The sequence below is a fragment of the Pimephales promelas genome, chromosome 15 (genome assembly GCF_988280905.1).
Source record: "Pimephales promelas chromosome 15, fPimPro1.hap1.1, whole genome shotgun sequence".
Taxonomy (NCBI): domain Eukaryota; kingdom Metazoa; phylum Chordata; class Actinopteri; order Cypriniformes; family Leuciscidae; genus Pimephales; species Pimephales promelas.
Window position 1 is genome coordinate 10943411 of NC_142783.1, and position 24659 is coordinate 10968069.

The following is a 24659-nucleotide window of genomic DNA, read 5'->3' on the forward strand; positions in this document are numbered from 1 at the left end:
TTAATATATATGTTTGGGCTTCCAGAGACCCCAGTGCGTCTGAATATTAATAGTTATTATGAAGCCAACCTTTTCATATATCTCCATATTCTTTAAATATGCCCATCTGACCTAGTTAAAATAGTAGAAGAGAGATAGGCTATTCATGTTTTGTTAGGCTCGCACGAATGTGACAAATCCAACAGCATTGTTTCAATATTTTAGAGTATTCAGTTAAAAAAAACCCAAAGAGGTCAAAGGAAATAGCTGACAGGATCATTAGGTCCAATCAGAGAATCTCAGCATAGGCCTATTTATGTCTTAGAGCTGGAGTATCAGAAGAAACCTCTCACATATATTGTTTACAGGGTGTTTTAAACATAAATTGCTGTTGCATTAAGAAAAAGGGATTTTTTTAAGCTAATAATGTGACTTTTAGCTTATACCAAGATACTAGCGGTTTCTATAAGGCTAATTATGCACCAGAGATACTTCATGTGCGGTTTTCATCAAGTTTCATCAAAATCATCAAGTTATATCTCTTGGTTAATCACTTGCAAACATGGTCTGTTATCGTTTCAGTATTGGCTAATTAAGCAATTGGCAAACTGTTGTGTATATCGTTTTGCTCACATTAATTGTAATTGGCTTCAACATTTCAAGTCAATTTCATTGGAAATGGTACCTCTGTTTTCACAGTCAACAAAAAAAAATCAAGTCTTGTATTTGTAGTTATGTACAGAAAGTAAATGTTTTATGTTAATGTTTTATATCAGGGGTGTCCAAAGTAGGTGGGCCACTTAACAGAGTTTTGCTCAACTTGCCTGAACACACCTTATGGCCAGCTTAAAGGGGTCATGAAATGGCTTTTTAAATTTTATTATATTGTTATCTGAGGTCAACTTATGACATTCGCTTGGTTTTTGCATTCAAAAACATCAAAATGAATAGGCTATTTTGTACCCTAGTTTTTAGCCTAAAAACGCTGGGTTTTTATGGGCGTCTCGCACTGAAGACTTTGAAGTAAACGCCCACTGCTGTGAGTGGATAACAGTTTTGCATATTATAATGAGTTTCAACTCACCCATCGATGCACTTTGGGGGAAATTGTTCTGAAAATGTCCATTGTTGTAAAATAGCAACCGGAATGATTCGCCCATACATGTTCGACCAAGAGTCGAATCCAATATAGACGGCACAGCACCATTCTTTAATCTTAATCGTTCTGAAAATCCAGTCTTGTTTACGAAACAATCCTCAGTGAAATGAAGCGAACAGACGGATGAAGTTTTATCATCAGCTGGAATGTCATTAAAAATAAAGGTTTTATTATAGTTTTTCTCCATTGGTTTGGCTCATTTCTTGAAACAAGTCAAGTCAAGTCACATTTATTTATATAGCGCTTTTCACAATACAGATTGTATCAAAGCAGCTTCACAGTGATAACATGAAAGTAGTACAACACAGATCAATAATATTGCTAAACACTAAATAACCCCAACTGAGCAAGCCAAAAGCAAGGCGACAGTGGCAAGGAACCAAAACTCCATCAGATTGGATGGAGAAAAAACCTTGGGAGAACCCAGGCTCAGTCGGGGGCCAGTTCTTTGGCCCCCAAAACAGAAACAGAAATTACATTCTCAAAACAACATGGACAAACCTCCAAACCACTTGGCAATTGTTCACAACAGAATTGAATTTCTCATTTCTTTCATCAAATTGCGAATGTCTAAGTACATATCTCATTGTCTCAGTACCTCTTTGCCAATTATTAAGTACAGGTAGCCTACATTTAGCACAATTTCCAAGTGAATAGATCTTGTTGATCTAAACTGATTGTTGATTCTCAGTCTAATGTTTGTTCACTCCAAAACGTGTCAGCGTCATTTCATTGTATAAGTCATCACATGCACAAACATGGATGTAAAGAGCTTGACCATGCCAGTACAATTTCTGAACATGGAGGCACCTGGCCAAGTAAATGAACAAGGGCAACTGCCTGCTAAAGGAGGAGGAGGAGGAAGAAGAAGAAGAGGAGGAGGAAGGGTGCATGATGGTGGTAATGGTGTGGGCAATGTTTTCTTGGCACACTTTAGGCCTCTTACTGCCAATTGGGCATCGTTTAAATGCCACGGCCTACCTGAGGATTGTTTCTGACCATGTCCATCCCTTTATGGCCACCATGTCCCCATCCTCTGATGGCTACTTCCAGCAGGATAATGCAACATGTCACAAAGCTCGAATCATTTCAAATTGGTTTCTTGAACATGTCAATGAGTTCACTGTACTAAAATGGCCCCCACAGTCACCAGATCTCAACCCAATAGAGCATCTGTGGGATGTGGTGGAACGGGAGCTTCATGCCCTGGATGTGCATCCCACAAATCTCCATCAACTGCAAGATGCTATCCTATCAAAATGGGCCAACATTTCTAAAGAATGCTTTCAGCACCTTGTTGAATCAATGCCATGTAGAATTAAGGCAGTTCTGAAGGCGAAAGGGGGTCAAACACAGTATTAGGATGGTGTTCCTAATAATCCTTTAGGTGAGTGTATATTATGCTGTGTACATTTTTTGTATGGAAGTTACTTTATGTGTGTGAATGATAATGCTTTCAATTTCCTTGGCAGTATACTGTAAGTGCAATATGTGATGTCAAACCTTGGAGGCTACTCTTACCCTAAAATCCTATTTCTTTTTTCAGTTTTATACACAATTGTATTCTGTTAGCTAGACAAAAAACAGTACAGTAACCATTGTCAATGAAGGACTGGGATAAGACTGAAAGGTGGACATAAGGGATATTTCAATGGTGACAAAACATCTAAACATTTTGACTTGCAGTGCTTACACAATGCCAAAGGGACGAAGCATTTTGGGGGCACTGACTATTTAACTGTGAAAGAAATTTAGTTTTGACACATGAGTGAACTGTTTTTGGGAGAGGTATGAGCTTTTGCATGTGAACCATGGTGTTGTGCCGAACTGTAAGCCTGTTTTGCCAAATGATCTAAGAGTTTTGAGAATGCAATTTCTGTTTCAAGAAATGAGCCAAACCAATTGAGAAAAACGAAGTTTTATTAAAGGAACACTCCGACTTTTTGGGACTTTAGCCTATTCACCTTACCCCCCAGAGTTAGATAAGTCCATACATACCTTTTTCATCTCCGTGCGTGCTATAAGTCTGTTTGACGCACCCACCGCTAGCCTAGCTTAGCACAAAGACTCGATGTGACTGGTTGCAGCTTTCATACTAATCCAAATGAGTGACAAAATAACGCAAACGTTTTCCTATTTACATGTTGTGATTTGTATAGTGATAGTCACATAATGTACAAATAACAAAGTCAAATGAGACACAGATATCTTTTAACCGTATAAAACCTGGGAACTATTCTCTGAAGGCGAAGCACTGCTACTTTGACGGCGTAATAACCGCATCACCGGAGACACGCCATGGTGAGGAGCGGAGAGTTCGCTCGGTGTTTGGGTAATAGAGTCAGCAATTTATAAATAGTAATAGCGTAGTTTAGAGTCATGTGTTTTCGCTCTATTGTAAATAGCTGCGACTGTAAACAGGGGAGGTAACCATGTTTCACAGAATTCCAACTAAAAACGCTGACTGGATGAAGAAATGGCTAACTTACTCTGGATATTTATCCAAACACACCTAAGATTATCAAGGGACATTATGTTTGCTCGGTACATTTCAATGAGGACGACTATTTTGAAAAAATGGAATTTGCCACACGGACCATAATGTGCTGAAGGATACGGCCATCCCATCGATAGCACAGACAGGACAAGTGGATCACCTGCGGCTGAGGTAAGTGTTCCGTTATGTTTTTAGATGACCTACTGTAACAGTGCCTTTAGCCAGATCTAATGTAACGTAGTGACACTATTATATGATTAGGGTATGAATATGTTTTTATCTTGATGCGGTGCGGACGCGCTTGGGGAAAAAAAAACGAGCCCGTTTACCGCGTTGAACTTGCACCCTGCGCGCGGCGCGCCTAGTAGCCTAAATTTGAAATAACCATGGAAATAACGAACTTGAGCGTGCAAAAGGGTACGATAGGCTGTGAGTTCATTGTGCAAAAACAATTTGTGCTATTACTTTCCCCTTATTCTATCCTATAGTAATGCAATACTGTATATTATATAGGCTACTGTTGAATACATTTGGTTCAGCTAATAAATTGCATTTAAAACATATTGATTCCTGTAATAATTATTTATTCATGTGATATTTATAAATCTGGGTGCGTTTTTGGTTGGAAATCAATGAAACATGGTACTGTATTACCTGGTCTCCCCTGTTTATTGTCACAGCTCATACAATAAAGCAAACACCCATGATAAACTATGCTTTTCTATCTAACGTTAGTAATTGCTGACTCTTTATTCCAACGCTGAGCGAAGCGAACTCTCTGCTCCTCGTCACGGTGCGTCTCAGGTGATTGTTATCACTCTGCCCAAGTAGCAGTGCTTCGCCTTCAGAAAATATAGTATTTATACGGTCAAAAGATGTCTGTGTCTCATATGGCCTTGATATTTGCACACTCTGTGACTATACAAACCACAACATGTAAATAGGAAAACGTTTGCGTTATTTTGTCACTCATTTGGATCAGTATGAAAGCTGCAACCATTCACATCCAGTCTTTGTGCTAAGCTAGGCTAGCGGTGGGTGCGTCAAACAGACTTATAGCACGCACGGAGATGAAAAAGGTATGTATGGACTTATCTAACTCTGGGGGGTAAGGTGAATAGGCTAAAGACCCAAAAAGTCGGAGTGTTCCTTTAACAATGACGTTTTCAATTCTGAAACTTACAGGATATTCTTATAATATAATGACCTCTTAGATGTCAAAAGCTCAAGGAAAATTAGATTTCTCAGCTCATCACCCCTTTAAGTCACCGTGATATTTGCCAAGACACATATTTTGGTGATCCTGGAACAACATTCCTACAAGTCCTAATCCCTTCACCCCCAAACCCAACCCTATACCCATGAGTTATCCCTAAAATCAGAGGGAAATTATAGGTGAATAACATACTGTAGAAGCACCTAAACTTGCTTGTAAGCCTAAACTTAACATAAACTTGTCCCTCAAATCTTATTGATTGATCCGAATGTTGTTCCAGAATCAACAAACATGTTGATCCAGGAACATGTTGCACTTGGTGAAATCACATTCACCAAAGCTGGTCTCATTTCGAAGTCTGCGTCCTCCGGAGGTCACATATCAAAGGCTGCTTCATTTCAGTAAACTGACCACTACATTCCAAAGTAATTAAGAAATCACAACAATTGATGCTTCCCTATAGGAATAACGGTCAATTTTATAATGGTCACTGTTCTGAAATTAGGCATCCCTGATGACGTATATGCGGCCGACAAATGCAACCTCCGGATGACCAGCCTGTTCTCAGTTTTCACGTGCATTTCATATGCAGTTCATTTGCGTGTAATACATACACACACCCCACACCACTAATTCTACCCAAACGTATAATACACATGCACCCCACACCACTACTAAACCTACCCTAACCAACCCATGCGTATCCTATGCACGTAAAAACTCACTTTAGCGTATAGATTACACGATAATACACATGCGTGTTATAAAGACGCATTTAATGTGGGATGTGACGCAGATGATATAAACAATTTGCTTAATAGGATTTATTGCTTTACATGAGTATACTGTCGGTACTGTATACTATGCAGGTAAAGTACGATGTATATACAACTTATTCTGTCACCATTTACTCACCCTAATATCATTCCAAACCTGTTTATACTTGTGTGAAACAAAGTAGTTTTCTTGCAGGACGTCCACGCTGCTCCATAGAGTGAAGGTGAATGGTGACCATGTCTGTCCACTTTTAATTTTTGATGGCTGTGCCTTTAAAGGGATAGTTCACTTTGAAATTGATTTTTGATATGTTTTAGCTTACCTCAAGGGCATCCAAGATGTAGGTGTCTTTGTTTCCACAGTATTTTCAATTTTGACATTTTTCAGTCAAACCGTTGTTGTCTATCAGTTATACACTGGAGGCTAAGGGGGTCCACCAAAAAGCATGCACAGAGAAGTCAAAATTAAACATGATTTAATGACTCGTAAATGTAAGTACACATTGATGGCCTAAGACACGAAACGAGCGTTTTTTGTGAGAAAACCAACACTATCTCACGACCAATTCGTACGAATTCGACGCATGATTAAAAAGTGGCTAATTCGTACTAATTCGTACGACCTCACTCGTACTAATTCATACGATTTGTCTAAACCCACGTGATGGTTAGGTTTAGGGGCGGGGTAAGGGGTAGGTCATTCGTACGAATTCATACGAATTGGCCAATTCGTAAAATATGTACGATTTAGCAAAATCGTATTAATTCGTACGAGTGAGGTCGTATGAATTGTTACGAATTAGCCACTTTTTAATCATTCGTCGAATTCGTACGACTTGGTCGTGAGATCGGGTTGGAGAAAACGAACAGTATTTATATCGTTTTTACCTCATGTAATCCAAGTGGTCTGAATCAGTTGTGCAATGTCCAACTGAACCGAACTGAATCCGTTCAATGTTACGCCGGAAGTGATCGCTTGCGTGTGACGTCACTCAATATTTACACGGAGATTTCGGAAGTTTTACCTTTTACTAAACATATTTAGATATACCGAAATCGTCTTCCATTGCGGTTTCCCGTGTATCTAAATATGTTTAGTGAAAGGTAAAACTACCGAAATCTCTGTATAAACAAAGAGTGACGTAGGCGCAAGCGATCACTTCCAGCGCATGCGCAGAACGAAGCGCCCATGCTGTCAGATCATTTTGTCATGGCTATGATTACAAGAGGTAAAAACAATATAAATACTGTTCGTTTTCTCACAAAAAACGCTCGTTTCGTTTCTTATGCCATCAATGTGTACTTACATTTACAAGTCATTAAATCATGTTTAATTTGGACTTCTCTGTGCATGCTCTTTGGTGGACCCCCTTAGCCTCCAGTGTATGACTGATAGACAAGAACGGTTTGAAAAATGTCAAAATTGAAAATACTGTGGAAACAAAGACACCTACATCTTGGATGCCCTTTAAACTAAAACATATCAAAAAATAATTTCAAAGTGAACTATCCCTTTAAGATGTCTAATACTGAAATTAAAATGTGGGAGTGCCAGAGGTTAGTTGTCACAACAAGAGAAATGTTGACATGAAGCAGCTAAATCTCGAACCTCCAGGAATCACCCTTTTTAAATAGAGGAGAACGCGACAGAGCTCGTAATAAAACCAGAATCAATGAAATTTGAAATCTTTGCAGGATGTTTTCATTCCCTTAGAGCTATATTCTACACCATATGAACAGTCATTTTCAAAAATCCATGATAGGTGCTCTTTAAAAGGGGTTCTGTATAGTACCTTTTAGGGGTTCCAATGGAACCTTTTAAGGTTCTATATAGAACGTTTTCTTCTAAGAGTGTACATAGTCTTTAGAAGGAGTAACCTTAAATGCTTTTCTCTCATTTTCTTCTTAACCTTCATTGCCAGGTGAGACTCAATGACGTGTAATGTGGTTCTGCCACGCTTGTGGCCCGGGATCATTCCTGTTTGGCTGGGGACGAATGAGCCAGTCAATGAAGCTGATTGCATTTCACTCCTGTTGTCTGGCCTTTGTGCTGACTCCACAAGAGCACACGTTAGATCTATAGACAACAAACAGAGAATATTGACATGATGGGTTACTGGCCATTAGGCTTCACTCTGCCAAAATGTGCTACTAACTACATTTTTTTTGAGTTGGGGGAAATTCAATTTTTTGATTACCAGTAATGGAAATTTCTACTTGCACTCCACTTTAAATTATTTTATGAGCTCTGAAACTCTTTATATACGGTGGCCCAGTAGTGCACAACACAACGAAATTCAAAAAGCAAACAGAATTTCACAACACAATGGAAGCAAGCATATATTTACTTAATATTTACTTGCTTTTACTTACATTCACATTCTTCTTGTCGTGTGTCTGTGCGAGTGAAAAGCATCCAGTCCGCCAACGATAACCATAGACAGATCATAGACAGTAAAAGAAATGGACAGCGATCTCATTGGAACTCCATTGATATGATTGAAGCCCGTTTTTGGCGATTGTTTAGCACTTCCGTCCCTTTAGAAGAAGAGGATTAAGGATGTGTGGTGGAAGGGTACGGAGGCAATACAGAGCAAGTTTCTGATGAATTGAGAACCACTAATGAGGACCATGTTCTCCATCATGACCTTACGATGGCCGAGGCGGGTCAAAATGTGCATCCGAATGTTGGGAGAACAACCATGACCTCACTCGGTAACACTTTAGAATACGGTTCCTTCGTTAATAAATAACTACACAAGAACTAATGAGTAACACAATATTAACAATATAACTATTATTAACTAACAAGAAACTCTGATTAACGAACTAGTAAGTAATAGCGCACAGACGAAAGTGGTAGTTCACTATTAAGTAATCAATAACTACTATTTTTTTGATACTTCCCAGAGAACTACTGAAAAAAGTTAGTAACTATTATTAACTAATAGAAACTCTTATTAACGAATTAGTAAGTAATTGCTCACAGATGAAAGTTTTACTAGATACTTTTGTGGGAATTACTAATTATTTGGATCCGTATTATAAAGTGAAGATCATTGGAATTAACTAGTAATGACTCAAGTGTTACTACATGATCTAGTCATGATTTGTGCAAAATGTCTGAGATTTTTTGGTGAACTTTAGTAACTTTTAGAAAATGTCTTTAGTAACACTTGAGTAATTACTAGTTAGTTCCAATGATCTCCACTTTATAATACAAATCCAAATAATTAGTAATTCCCACAGAAGTATCTAGTAACACTTTCATCTGTGAGCTATTAATTACTAATTCGTTAATAAGAGTTTCTTTTAGTTAATATAGTTACTAGATTGTTAATAAACTTTTTCAGTAGTTCTCTGGGAAGTATTAAAAAATAGTAGTTATTGATTACTTAATAGTGAACTACCACTTTCGTTTGTGCGCTATTACTTACTAGTTCGTTAATCAGAGTTTCTTGTTAGTTAATAATAGTTACTAGATTGTTAATATTGTGTTACTCATTTGTTCTTGTGTAGTTATTCATTAACGAAGGAACCGTATTCTAAAGTGTCACCCTGTAATTTGTTTCCAGATCAACAGTAAAAGCTGTGAATCCTGTCCTGTCTCTTGCAATCAATATCCCACAGAGTAATGTGTACATTACTGTTAAAATTGATATATGCCATACAGGAAAAGTGCAGTGTTGTGCACTTTCAATCATTATTATCAAAATCATAGCCATAGTTTACATCTGAAAATACACACACTGTTGATAATGTGGCTGAACAATTTGACTACCTTGTTTGTGAAAAATGGTGCAAGGACTTGTCATTTTGATGGCACTGATATCTTCATTGATATAAAGACATTGAGAAGAACAAGTAACAGGCTTTTGCACGTAATACATTGTGTAGAATTGTGAATTGTGTCGGAAATGAACTTACTGCTTTGCAAATGTTACGGGTGATTCGAGAATCTCAGTACCAAAGCGACTGAGAAAAGCTAAGCAAACTGCATTTGTTTTGGCACATGTGCTTGTCATGAAACAGGAGAGGAGACAGGGTGAGGTAAACATCGTAGGTCTTTACTCACAGGTTGCGATCTCTCGGGTTATCAAACAGGTAAGAGAAGAGCATAAGCAGGTCAATGTAGTCTCACTTCACTGACATGTCTTTTGCTTGGCAGGATTGACAATGAAAGAGGACGCTTAAAGCTTAAAGAGGACGAAGAAGGCAGGAACTTCAAGGTGAGTAGTCAGGCAAGTTCACTCTCAAGACGGATCTTGTGTGGGTGTGTGTGTGTTGGTGTGTGTGTAGTGTCTCTGACAGACAGACACAGACAGGCAGATTTTTAGACTTTCATTAAAGGGACACTCCACCCAAAAATTAAAATTCTGTCATCATTTACTAATCCTCAAGTATGAGTTTATGTCTTCTGATGAACACAAAAGAAGATATTTTGAAGAACAATGGGAACCAAACAGTTTTTTGGCACCATACTTCCATAGTAGAAAAAAAATACTGTGGAAGTCAATGGTGCCAAAGTTGCAATCGTTCTTCACAATACTTCCTTTGTGTTCAGCAGAAGACAGAAACTCATACAGGTTTGCAACAACTTGAGGATGAGTAAATGATGACAGAATTTAAATTTTTGGGTGGAGTGTCCCTTTACAGTTTTTCTCAGTCGCTTTGGTGCATTTCTCACATCACCATTTACATTTGCACAACAGTTAATGCAGTTCTCAAAACAATTACTGTAGTACAAACTGCAAAACTTAGTTGCTGCAAAAATGTGTCACTTGCTCAAAATGGATAACTCATTCCTCAAAAAGCAAGTATTCATGTCATTGAAAGTGTCAGTGTCGTCAAGATGAAAAGTCCTAACACCAGTGTTTATGAACAAGATAGTCAAATGGCTTTGTCATGTTTTCATTATGACAGTTTACTCTGTGTTTGCCAATGCAAAAAAAGTCAGATCTTGGTGACACTACCTGAAAATGCTCAAGACAGTCCTATAAACTATTTGCACAGCCATTTGAAAACTACAGTAAAGTTTCACATTACTGTATTTAGTGAATTGAGTACAAGACATTGAATATGTATGTTTCACATTTTTACTGCATGGTCTTTGCAATTCTACAGTAATTTGTTCAGAGCATTGTGCAAAAGAAAAAATACACCCTTATTTACAACAAACATAAACTCCCTTTGGGTAGATCGGTGCACAACTGTAAACAATATCACAGTACATCTTGGAACTACAACATACAACATACATATACTGTAAATCATTCATGCACATCTCTTCTCATCAGTGAAAGCTGAGGTTCACCTGCGAGAAATTGTTCAATTTAGGATAAAAAGGTTTTTTTTTAAAAGATAAAAAAATTTAAAATTTGATTGACAGATTTTAACAACTACTTTACAGTAACATGAAATGAGGACTATTAGTTTTAAATGGAATGACTATTCAGCATTCACAAGTATATATAATTTGGACTGATATGACTTAAGCAAATGACAGTGTTATAAAACAGCAGAGAGTTGTATGAAAGCAAATGATGCATGTCTAAAAGCATTTGCAATTTGTTGGAAGGAATGAGAAACTGCTACTATGATGTGCACAAATGACTAAATGTTGTGGAGGTTGAACTAACTGTTGTGCAAATGCAAATAGTGATGTGAGAAATGCACCAAAGCGACTGAGAAAAACTGTAACATGACGACAGTTACAGTAATTACAGTATAATTACCAAGTCGAGCTACAAGGTGAAGGAGGAGACCTTTACTATAGTTGCTCCTGAATTAACTGGATCATCATCATTAGTAAACAAAGTGAATGGCAACGCATGTCATGAAGCCAGAGCGTGTGTTACAGTGTGGATGATGCGGCACAGTCGTGGGCCTTGCTCGAGGAGCTCAGTTGTAGATAGATAGATAGATAGATAGGATAGATAGATAGATAGATAGATAGATAGATAGATAGATAGATAGATAGATAGATAGATAGATAGATAGATAGATAGATAGATAGATAGATAGATAGATAGATAGATAAATCTAGATAGATCTAGATAGACCGGCCTGGTCATCACTGCATCGGGGAGTTTCGGTGTGGCAGTGAATGCTCTTAAAGATAAAACTTGCAGAGCTCTATACGCCATTAAGAAGAAATTCCAAAACACTGCATTACCGATTCCAATCTGGTGTAAAATCTTTGATAGTGTGATTCAGCCCTTGGCGCTGTATGGAAGTGAGGTGTGGGGTCCACTCAGTGATCAGAGCTACACTAGACAGACATCCCCTACACACAGACTTCTGCAAAATGATACTAAAACTACAAATAAAAGGAAAACACCCAATAATGCGTGTAGGGCAGAATTAGGCCGATTCCCATTGATTATTACTGTAATATGCAAAAAAGATCCCTCAAATTCTGGATGCATCTAAAATCAAGTCCCACAGAATCGCTACATTTTAAAGCATTACAGACCCAAGAACTGAACCCCGAAAAGAGTCTCCTCAGTCAGCTGGTCCTGAGACTCCGTTTCTCAATATGCCTTGTCTGTACCTGTGTTCTTGTGGACTTGTGAAACGTCATCAGTCGCGGCCGAAGTACTGTCCCAATACAATAGTTTGGATTTTGGCAAGAACAGTTAAAAATCCCGGATGTGTTCTTGACACTCCCATTTTACCGAGGATGCATCAGTAACTTGTGTGAACTTGACGGCAGAAATATCCCATAATTCATTTCGGCATTCGCGGAAGGAGCGGGAAGCAGAGAGAGAGAGAGAGAGACAGGTCAATTTTAAGTTACCTGAATATTACCGGCGTTTTTCCCTAGTGATGTACACAAACAAACAACAGAAGCAGAATTAAAATGAGACAGGTGTTGCTTTGTCATGAATATACATTACATTGTAGTGTAAAGTAATTCCTTAGGCTGGGGCGATAAAGCCTGGCTGTTATCTTCAATAATTCTCGTTATGTTTGGGCACTGCAGACGGTGTCTGTGTTGTGGTAATATTGCGCAATACCAGCAAGAACACATCGTCTCAAACTGTCAGCAGCGTTCTGTGTGCTCATCACCTCGTGAGTTCGTTCTTCCAAGAACAACTAGCAAGAGCTTTCTTCCCAAGAACACAAATCCGTTCTTTGCATTCTTGGTTTTGAGAAACAGCCTCACTACCCAACTAACCCTACAAACACTGACCAGTCTCACACCAGCACTGCTCCTCACACATAACACACATCAGAATAAACCAAATTACCAAACAGTCTAAAAATACATATCTGGAACATTGGGATCAGGAAACCAAAACACAAAGTAAACTACAATTCTATCGAAATCTTAAATCAAATTATGAAATGGAGAAATATCTCCAGAGTGTGAGAGACACAAAGCAGAGATGGATCCTGAGCAAGTACAGGCTGAGTGAACACAGTCTAGCCATCGAGACCGGCAGACACAGAAAGAGCTGGCTACCCCGAGAGCAAAGGGTGTTCAGTGTAGGACAGGAGATCGAGACAGAGACACACTTCCTCCTCCACTGCCACAAAAACAGCTACTTCAATAAACTTAATAACCTAATACAGAACTTTGCAACCATGACTGAAGTAGAGCAGATAAAGATATTACAAGGAGAGGGAAAGACCGCAGCACTGGCTGCCAGATACTGTACGTGTGTGCGTGCCACAGCCTGAGAGACAGTAGGTGAATGTGTGTGTGTGTGTATGTGTGTGACCTCAGTGTATTTCCCTAATGTCCACCACAGTGACCCTCAGTAATGTGTGTATGTATATATATATATATATATATATATATATATATATATATATATATATATATATATATATATATATGTATATATATATATGTTAAAACACTGTGGTATCAAATGTTCTCAGAAATTATAATCTGTTACACTGTTACTGTAATTTGGGCAATTAATTTATTTTGTACATTTAAATTTAAGTTGTTATTATAATACTTTGTTATCATTGATGTCTTCACTGTTATAATATGTGTTACAAGCTTTGGCAATATTGTAATATGTACAGTCATGCCAATAAAGCAATTTGAATTTAATTGAAAAAAATATAGATAGATAGATAGATAGATAGATAGATAGATAGATAGATAGATAGATAGATAGATAGATAGATAGATAGATAGATAGATAGATAGATAGATAGATAGATAGATAGATAGATAGATAGATAGATAGATAGATAGATAGATTTTATATGCAATATGTTCATTTTTATAAACAAGCTTTTCTAACAGTTGCATTTTTAGACTCTCATTAAAGGGACACTCCACCCAAAAATTAAAATTCTGTCATCATTTACTAATCCTCAAGTATGAGTTTATGTCTTCTGATGAACACAAAAGAAGATATTTTGAAGAACAATGGGAACCAAACATTTTTTTTGGCACCAAACTTAGTAGAAAAAAATACTGTGAAAGTCAATGGTGCCAAAGTTCCAATCGTTCTGCACAATATCTTCCTTTGTGTTCAGCAGAAGACAGAAACTCATACAGGTTTGCAACAACTTGAGGATGAGTAAATGATGACAGAATTTTCATTTTTGGGTGGAGTGTCCCTTTAACATGACAGTTAATTATAATTATCGTGAACGATGAGACCTTTACTATAGTTGCTCCTGAATTAACTGGATCATCATCATCAGTAAGCAAAGTGAATGGCAACGCATGTCATAACGCCAGAGCGTGTGTTACAGTGTGGATGATGCGGCACAGTCGCGGGCCTTCAGGCTCGAGGAGCTCAGTTGTTGTCATGGCAACAGGCATCCAGACCCTTTGCTGCTTTCCAATCCCATCACATGTTCATAAAACCTTCTTCGGTAAAGATAATATAATGTCAGAGTTGGATGGGGTGATGGAATAATGCTGGCTGTCATTATATACACGTCAACATTAACTGTATTATTCAATGACACACACACACACACACACACACACGCACACACACAGACACACACGTCATCATACTAACATGGCTATTGTTTTATTTACAGTTTTTCTCGATTGTTTACACACATTTTCTGAAAGAATGCCTCATATTCTCAGAACTCTACACACAAATCTAAAAACACACACAATTGGCAAAACCCCTCAATTCTCCTGCAAAATGAAACTTTACATTCAAAACAATGTTATTTCTTCTCAAAATGGTATTTTGTTTTCAAATGACACACACAAACCATCATATGAATAGACATTTATAAGAACCAGTTGAACACTGATGTGCTCAATGTAAAACACTATGATGAATGGAAAACACTTCTTCTCCATTCATCATAATGACTTAGGCCTTTTTTGTTCAGTGTTACACTTACTACAGACATTACATACATAAGTGTGTTGTAAAATATTTGAGAATATTGCTTTTTAGACCCAGAACACACAAATACACGGTAACAAATATATTTTATTTTTCCCACAAAATCAATGGGAGATAGATCCCACATTTTGTACACCCCAACCAACACACAGTTGCACATACAGTGGTCTACATACAAAACAAGAGATTTTCTGCATGAAAACTGTGCCAAATGCAGAGAACTTGTGTGTAGTGTTTTGAAAAACGTGTGTTTTAGAACTGCAATTTGAGTGTAAAGCAGGAATTGTGCTTGTAGTTCAGTAGAATTGGCTCAGGGGGTTGGTGAATGAGTTACATGTTGTGGTCATTGTGTCTCAAGTACCAGAAAATGTGTGTAAACAATCGAGAAAAACTGTAATCAAAAACGAGAAGGCCGTCTCAGCTTATGAATATAAATTAGGTCAATCTGATGTTATTCGCTGATAGAGCGGAGAGTCACGTCAAAAGTTAATTATTCATGAGTCGTACGGCCCTTTCACAGAGACCACGCCCATTTACACTGTTCAGAGCGCCCTTTCAATAAAGCTTCCTCAGTTTGAATCATCATGGCAGCCGGTGAAGCGTCCTTGGTGGCGCTTGGACTCCACTTCTGTAGGAAAAACAAGCTTCTGTCGAAGTCAACCTTGCCTAGTATTATCAGCTGTATTAGAAGAGGTAAGGGTTTTTTTGTGACAAGTGAATTACACTAATGTTTTTATGATAAATGTCGTTACGTTGACATTTGACACTGACAACCTGACAAGACAAGAACACAAGACAGATTTTAACTTTAGATAAATTAGAGACATGTAAATCTATGTATGCATGTATAATATATGTGTATGTACTACAGTACGGTATGTTAGTTATGTACAGTATGTATGTTTATATGTATGTACAGTATAGAGTATATGTATGTATGTATGTATGTATGTACAGTATAGTGTATATGTATGTACAGTATAGTATGTATGTATGTATGTACGTACAGTATAGTAGGCCTATGTGTGTGTGTGTGTGTGTATGTATGGATGTATGTACGTACGAACAGTATAGTATGTACAGTATAGTGTTTGTATGTATAGCATGTACAGTATAGTATGTATGTATGTACAGTATAGTGTGTATGTATGTACAGTGTGTGTGAGTATGTGTGCTATAGTCGTCAGGTACTGTTTGCCCTCATTGTCAGGCTTTTTTGTTTCTCATCTCTGTTTACCTGTATGTTTGTTTATTATATTTAAATCACGGCTGACAACTTGCTCCAATCAGACATTTTTATAATACTCTTATCGTGAGGTTCTAGTGTTCTTGAACTTCATTTGTATGTAGCTGAACTTGACTCTTGTCTTTAATATGTGTCGGTGTGTTTTTTGTTTTGTTTAAGTAGTTTTTACTGAAAATATGACATTAATATTATTTTACTTTGTTTGGGCTGAATTCACATAAATTAAAGTTTTGAAAAAAACCCAAAATGTAACTCTTGAAAAATGCAACTCTCTATTCAAAACCTTGTAGTTGATGAGATATAACTTTTTTGACTACTAGCCCCTAGTCTCTCCTAAAACAAGAAAGTTAACAGTGTTCCTTCAATATTAGAGAAATAGACATGCTGCAGTCATGCAGATCAACACATGCGCTCTTGTTTAACTCAATCTGGTGAAACACTTTTCTATCCTGAAGGTTTTGCCACAAGTGTGCTGTCTCAGACTGTTGAAGAGCCCAGCGCCACGACCTCTCCAAGCAGCAGTTTTGGCGGACCCTTGGAGCATTACAACAGTCTGATTCGAGATGGACAGTTACGAGAAGATCTGCAGCAAAGGGCTGTTATGGAAAAACTGGAACAGATGCAAAAGAATCTTCGAGGGTACAGCAATGACCGCTCATCGTTTTTTTCAAAGGTAAACTGGCCTAAATCTGCCCAAATATACCCTGCAGATACTGGGAAAGTGTTTTTTTTTTTTTTATAACTTAAACTGTATATGTTATTGATTATTTTGCAACAGTTCATCTCCCAGAGAAAGCCACCAAAAGGGTATTACATATATGGAGACGTTGGTAAGTTTTGCAACTTTATGTCGTGGCTTTCACATAAACAGATAAGCTTAATTGTACTAGAAATAAATTGCTCAGTTCTTGATATCAATATGAAATTCCTTATTTACAGGCACAGGAAAAACTATGGTTATGGACATGTTTTATAATTATGTAGAGACAGAGAAGAAAAAAAGGGTCCATTTTCATGGATTTATGTTGGATGTACATAAACGTAAGTTTGTTATGACTGATCTTTTAGTTCAGTTTTTAATGAGACTCTGTAAATATACCTGTACTTAATTAATGTTTGTGCACTGATAATTCTGGTCATTTTATATTCATTCATTTATTGTTTTTACTATATTTATTTAATAGATTTTGTGACTACCCCATAACATTTGGCATCTATTAAACTGGCAGCACAACATATTTTCAATGTCAATGTCACATTTATTTGTATAGCACATTTCCAAGGCCTAGGCCTACCAAAGTGCTTCACAGTTAAAAGCACAAAACAATAAACACAGACTGATACACTAAAACACAACAATGATTTAAAATCTTTAACAATGATTTAAAAATGGACAAGCTACTAGCAGTCCGCACGTTATTTTCACGTGGTTTATTTATTTATATTTTTAAGCAGAGGCTAGAAATTGAGACAAAATCCATTATTTAGTATATATTAAAAATTTGAGGGACTGAAATATTCCTGGAGCCCAAAAAAGACCCATGTATGATTAAACTGATGCCAAAACAGTAAAGTTCCCATTATTTGCTCTCACTCAGATAGAGTCATGTTTGTGTAGGAATCCATCGGCTCAAGCAAAGTTTACCCAAAAGAAAAGCTGGGAAAATGGCAAAGGCGTACGATCCTATTGCTCCGGTTGCAGAAGAAATCAGTGAGGAAGCCTGCCTTCTGTGTTTTGACGAGTTTCAGGTGAATGTTTCACTTTGTAATTGTATCATTGCAATCTAATCAAGCTTTGTGGTCACTTCAGTGTGCTGAGATCTTCCTAAGTTATCTTTTAAATCCTCCCAGTGGCAATCAAACTGGTACAGAGAATAAACAGTATTGATTTTTAAGGTTTCTTTTGCTTTCTCTGTTCATTAGGTCACTGACATCGCAGACGCCATGATCCTTAAGCAGCTCTTTGAGAACCTCTTCCTTAAAGGGGTGGTTGTTGTCGCCACGTCCAACCGGCCTCCTGATGGTATGAAGCAAATAACCAATAGTCAAAATATTGATATGTTGTCACTGGAGTGTTTCATTCGGGTGTGTATGGGTGACATAGTTGCTTGTACTATCATTTCGTCAGTGTGTTGCATTTGCAAGTTTGATTTATGAACTACCAATAGTTATGTTTCCATTGACCTATTTTTATGCAAATTTGGGATATTACTTTAAAAAATGGTTGGAAATGCCAAGATGCGCAAAAATTCGAAAAATGTGTATAAAAAGTAAAACGTATGCACTCAATTGAGGCAGATCTTTTTTTTTTTTTTCAATGAGAATACATGCGAATAAACTATGATTAAAACACATTTACCAATTAAATCCTTTGATGTGCAAGAAAAAAAAAACTCACTGACTGAGACTCAACAGAGGAGGATGTGTTTGGACTACAGGACTAACCATCGGATCAATTTCACAGCATTTCAAATGTTGGTTTGGGCCACTCTGAAATGCCCATGGCATCAAAACGATTTGGTATAATTACCTCTCAGAACTGTCTCACACGATTGTGTTCCCAAATATCAGGCATCTGAACGCTAGATAAAATGACATTGCCTTTCGTCTGTGTGCTCTAAGGCCCAATTAATTTATAATGTACTGTAGGAAAAAAAGAAAACCACAGTGGCTTCCACGATTGAAGTGAAAGTTTGGAAACCTATACTTGGAATTTTTCCTCTGCATTTAACCCATCACACATTAGGAGTAGTGAACACACTCACACACTGCAAGCCGTGGACACACACCCAGAGCAATGGATAGACATTTTTGCTGAAGCGCCTGGGGAGTGATTGGGGGTTAGGTGTCTTGCTCAAGAGCACCTCAGTCATTTCCTGCCAGTGTTTAGAATCAAACCCACAACCTAAGGGTTGCAAGTCCGACTATCCAACCATTAGGCCTCAACTTTCCTTTTTAATAAAGCCATTTTCCTGGAAGTGATTATTTTCTAACTGCTTTATTTGCAAATTTCTGATACTATATTACAATTTTGCACATAAGTTAAATTCACAACTTTAGATGTAAACACAGCTAGTGACTGTCCTAGCATCACAGAAGTGCAGTTTCTTTCAATAACTCTTACCTGCCAAATTTCCGTTTGTACTGAGAACAATATCTTGTTTTACAGATCTGTACAAAAACGGATTGCAGAGGGTGAACTTTGTGCCATTCATCGCTGTGCTAAAGGTAAGCACTTCAGCATTGTTTCTTATCTAATACATTTAGCACAGTGTGTATTGCTCTTACTTGCTGTACTTGATGCGCTTGTTGAACTTATGGTAATATGATCAGAAAAGTTTAAGGCTGTGAAATGGTTAATCGCGATTAATCACATCCAAAATAAAAGTTTGTGTCCACATAATATATATGTGTGTGAACTGTGTATAATTATTTTGTATATATAAATCCAAACACATACATATATATAAATAACAAATTTTTCTTAAATATATACAAAATATTTATGTATAGTACAAATTATATATATATATATATATATATATATATATATATATACAGTATATATAAGCAAATATTTCTTAAATGTATACATGCGTGTGTGTGTGTGTGTATTTATATACACAAAATAATTATACACAGTTCACACACATGTATTATGTAAACACAAACTTTTATTTTGGATGCGATTAATCGTTTCACAGCCCTAAAAAAATGATAATGCCTGTTGATTTTGTTCTTTTGTTGGAACAAGTACTGTATGTAATTCACTGGTCAAATGTCTTTTAAACAGGAGTATTGCCAAACACTACGCTTGGATTCTGGAATAGATTATCGGAGAAGAAATTGCCCTGCAGCCGGGAAACTCGTCTACCTGTGAGTAAATGCATTATGTTGTGCAAAATGAGATGTTACCGCATTAGTTTAGAGCAGTTTAGTTATGCAAGTTGACTCATTCTTTAAACACAGACATGCATCTTTAAATTGATTCCTGATATTTAAAGCTGTGTAATAAAGTGTAATTTCTGCGCCACTAGCATTACCAAACAAGGTTTCAAAAATAATCATATCCAAAACATTATAGGTCCTTTCACATTGTCATTGTCATTCGGTAAATTATGACACTTTTAATGCAAAGTTGACATTGTTTAAAATTTCTTTGTTATGATAACTTGACATTAACAAAGACAAAAATGTCTTGATTATGACAACTTCACATAAACAAAGACAGAAATGTCTTTGTTATGACAACTTGACATTATCCAAGAAATTATAACTAGTCCAATGTGTTCGACTTCACTTGAGGTAAGGAGAAATATTAATGACACTATTGTTAAAGCATTTGACAGTGTAATTACCCTTAATGACATCTTTATAACTAGTACAATGTGTTCCACTTTACTTGAGTACAAGTAAAATATTCCTGTCACAGTTATAATGGTGTCATGACAACCAAAGTTAAAACCAACCATAACATATGACAGGGTAATGTAATGTTAACACAAAGCTAAATAACTTTATAAATAGCTAAATAAGTTTGATAATTAGACCTGTTATGACATAACTGTGACAGGTTGACAGGTTATGATTTCTTAATGTCAAGTTGTCATAACAAAGACATTTTAAACAATGTCAACTTTGCATTAAAAGTGTCATAATTTACCGTATGACACTTAATGACAACAGTCATAAACATTCATAAAGACTACTTTATGTTCATGACAGATGTCATGTCATGTTTATGATTATGACAGTGTCATGTCAGTCTTATGCACACCCCTTCAAATAAAGTGTTACCGTCACTTTATATTAAGATTGAATAGGAATAAGTATTTAACATCCAAAACATGACATGCTTCAGCCTGAACAGTGCGTTTTAGCCCTTTGACCAAGTATCTGTGAAAAAAAAGTTGTATTATGAAGTGAATTATTTATCAAAACTTTTTTTTTTTTTATTTAGTTCCAGTGAACCCAATGTTGATGCAACACTCGACAAGCTGTTTGATGACATGGCCTTTAAACAGAATGACAGTAAGTTGGTTGCTGATGGTTCTGGTCTTGTTTAAGTAGCTGATGGTGGGTCAGTAAAAACACCCTAACAAAAGAATTTCTTAAGACAGACCATTAGATGTCATAGTTCTACAGATGTGAATGTGAGTTGCCATTTTATATATATATATATATAATTGCATCCAAAGATTTTTTTTACCAGCCATGTTATGCATATTTGATTCAGGTTAATTTTGTTTATCTCAGTTACCCGACCCAGATCTCTAAAGGTAAATGGAAGGATACTGACACTTGACAAAGCATGTGGGACCATAGCAGACTGCACCTTTGAGGAGCTGTGTAACCGGGTAAGCTTGTGTTTTCCATGCCAACTCACTTTCAGTCATTAAAATGAACTAGAATCAGTGAGTCTTGTGTTGTTTTTAACTCTTAGCCCATAGGAGCCAGTGACTACCTGGAGATGTGTGCTGTGTTTGACACAATTTTCATCCGAAACATTCCTCTGCTTACTTTGAACAAGAAGACGCAGGCCAGACGCTTCATTACTCTCATTGATACACTATATGAGCACAAGGTAAGTCATGAAACACTTGTGGTTTTTGTTGAAAGGTCTTAAAGGAACCTCTGACCTCTGAGTTTGGTGGGATCTCTCCACAGGTTCGTGTGGTGCTTCTGGCAGAAGCTCCATTAGATGAGCTGTTTGTTTGGGAACATCACGACGATCATGATCATCATGACACTCATGTTTTATTGGATGATCTGGGCATTACAAGGGTAATTGACAAATATTAAAATCTTTGAGAATCTGTCCGTCCGTCCTTACTTGCGTACGTACACATTTGCAGTCAAAAATATTCAACCCCCTGGAGACTGTAAGAATTTATAAATGTAGGCTTGTTAAGGTATATGATAAATATATTATTTAGCCTATGCATGAGCAAAAGTTCAGAATCAAATATGGCCAAGTCAAAAGAGCTCTCACAAAAGCTATAGAGAGCAAATTGTTTTATTACATTAGAAAGTCTGTGGCTACGATAAGGTTTCCAAACCACTTAAAAATTCCTAGAGACTCAGCTGGCAGCCTTATTCATATGTTTAATATTTGTTGTACCAGAAAACATTTGAGGGTGTTGAAGAAAAGGCACAATATTATTAAGGGGAATAAAATGTTTGATCAGAGCAACTGAGAAAAAAACCCTCTTAAAGACTTGCAAGATGATCTCATGAAAGGAGGAAGAAACATTTTAAGAGCATAAGAAGAATACTAGACAAGCACAAACTTCATGTTGGGACATCTTGCCAAATGCCACTCTTGACCAAGAAGAACGTAAAAGGACAACTTGAATATGCTGAAATGTTGACATGTGGAGTTCTGGAAGAATGTTTTATGGAGTGATGTGATGAAACTGGAACTTTTTGGACCCATGGATCAGCGGTGTGTCTGGTGCAAAAAAGGCAAAGCTTATTAGCAGAAGAACACCATCTTCATGGTCAAACATTGAGGCGGTCCAGTCTTGTTATGGGGAGCTTTGCTGTTGCAGGAAGTGGAAATCTTGACTGTATGAACGACATCATGAATTCTTTGAACTATCAAGCCATTTTGGCAAAGACGAGATGATGCCGAGACTGAAGCTTGATGATCAATGGACTTTCCTGCTGGACAGCCATCCGTGTACATCCAAATCTACTTAAGCTTGGTTCAGGGATCAGTCACAAGTGGCCTATACAATCTTCACAATGAAATCTCATTGAAAATATGTTGTGGAATTTGAAGAAAGCAGTGGTGATGTGAAAACCAAAGATTTTCTGTGATCTGGATGGAAGCTTTTTAAGCGAGGAATGGGCGTAGATTGCAGTAGAGACGTGACTGAAGCTTCTAAGCTCTTACTGGCAGCGTTTATTGGTGGTTCTAAAGAATAAAAGATTCTCCACAAAGTTTGAATCTTGGGGGTTGAATAATTTTGCATACAAATGTTTAGAGCCAATTTTATTTTATTTTTCCCTTTTCTCAACAACTACGTTCTCAAGAGTCACTCATTGTGTATTAATAGAATTTCTATAAAAGTTTACTGATGCCTTTGTTGAATTGTTTTCATCGTTTTGCTCTTGGAAGCAAAATGTATTGCAGGTCAAGGGGATTTAATCATTTTTAAAGCAACTATTTCTCTATTTCATAAATTGCTTCTCAAGAAACATGTTGACAACAGTTGTGCGGCTAAATATTTGTGTAGAAGCCGTGATACATTGTTTTCGGGATCCTTTGATGAACAGAAAGTTCCAAAGCAACAGCAAATTTTTTGCAATGTTAAAAATGTCTTTACTGTCACTTTTGATCAATTTAATGCATCCTTGCTGAACAAAAGTATTAGTTTTTTTTTAAAGGAAAACCTTACAGACCAAATTCCAAGTTTTGATCAAATTCCAATCACATGAACTATAGTTTTTCAAAATATGAAAAAAATGAAGGATATAATGAGCTAAAATAAAATGAGGCCTATTTTCGGTCCTATTACCTCCAATGCTGCCCCAAAACCTCCATTTGTTTCATTAATGTACTCAAAAAAAAATCTCATACCTGTAATACAACAGTATTTTAATGGTAAAATATCTAAACATAATGTTACTGCATGTAATTTTATGCTAATAACACTGTTGACAACACTGTTGAGATTGGTTACGGTTGGTGGCGTGTGATTAATTGTCATTAAAATGTCACTGCATGAACCTACAAATGATAGACTAGACTTTCGGAAAAAATATGTAATTGTAAATAATACGTGTAGTTGATCTCTTCACATTGATTTGATTATCTCTTCTAATGTGTCAGGATTCAGGCAGCTCTCTGGCGATCTTCACAGGAGAGGAGGAGGTGTTCGCCTTCCAGAGGACGGTCTCTCGACTCACTGAGATGCAAACAGAGGAGTACTGGGTTGCAGGAGAGCGCAGCTCTAAGTAGCTTTTATCATTACTAACTCCATATACAGCTGCCATCTCAACTATCATAAGACTCAGCCTCTCGTGAGGTCTTGGGTTCAGCTCCATTTTGATTTGGTGAGGACTGTATTTTAATCAGAACTGTATGGTATAATGCTGCACTTTATAAACGCACATGCAAAAATGAACGTGACACTTGAAAGATAGGCAGGTTTTTTTTTGGAGGAATCCGGATGCAAATCTGCCAAAGATGTGTTTAAAATCAGCCTGCCTTTCTGGTTTATAAAATGTTTTATTGAGAGGTTATTGATATGCTACGTATTTAAGATAAAATTATTTGAAGTTTAATTGATGTCTGTTTTAAAGCTTTCTATAGTGCTTCTGTTGCAGGTGCTTTATTCATTATTGTTTGCATTAATAAGAGACTATTAGTCTATTTAGGTCTAAGGAAGGAGACATGGTAACTCTGCAGAGCCGAGAGATTCATTTATT

The 24659-nt window shown here is 36.9% G+C and overlaps 1 protein-coding gene across 3 annotated transcripts; it reads left to right on the forward strand.

Annotated features, from left to right (window-relative positions):
• Window positions 1–9821: 9821 nt before the first annotated feature.
• afg1la (AFG1 like ATPase a) lies at window positions 9822–24515 on the forward strand. 3 transcript variants are annotated; one of them, XM_089120119.1, is made up of 13 exons: window positions 9822–9856; window positions 16679–16896; window positions 17002–17053; window positions 17163–17264; window positions 17842–17972; window positions 18147–18246; window positions 19393–19451; window positions 20017–20099; window positions 21184–21254; window positions 21480–21580; window positions 21667–21807; window positions 21891–22007; window positions 24061–24515. In XM_089120119.1, exons 2-13 carry the CDS (start codon window positions 16825–16827, stop codon window positions 24187–24189), a joined length of 1158 nt encoding a protein of 385 aa, XP_088976245.1. In that variant the 5' UTR covers window positions 9822–9856; window positions 16679–16824; the 3' UTR covers window positions 24190–24515. The 3 variants fall into 3 exon arrangements, with proteins under 3 accessions (XP_088976245.1, XP_039529146.2, XP_039529148.2); XM_039673212.2 differs by lacking the exon at window positions 9822–9856 and adding an exon at window positions 15527–15670; XM_039673214.2 differs by lacking the exons at window positions 9822–9856; window positions 17163–17264 and adding an exon at window positions 15527–15670.
• The last annotated feature ends 144 nt before the right edge of the window (window positions 24516–24659 follow it).

Excerpts from the sequence above, each read along its gene's own strand:
- afg1la (XM_039673212.2), top strand. The coding sequence starts at position 15,562 with ATGGCAGCCGGTGAAGCGTCCTTGGTGGCGCTTGGACTCCACTTCTGT. Across the intron at positions 17,054-17,162 it reads TTACATATATGGAGACGTTG|GCACAGGAAAAACTATGGTT; the intron begins GTAAGTTTTGCA and ends CCTTATTTACAG. Across the intron at positions 22,008-24,060 it reads ATGATCTGGGCATTACAAGG|GATTCAGGCAGCTCTCTGGC; the intron begins GTAATTGACAAA and ends CTAATGTGTCAG.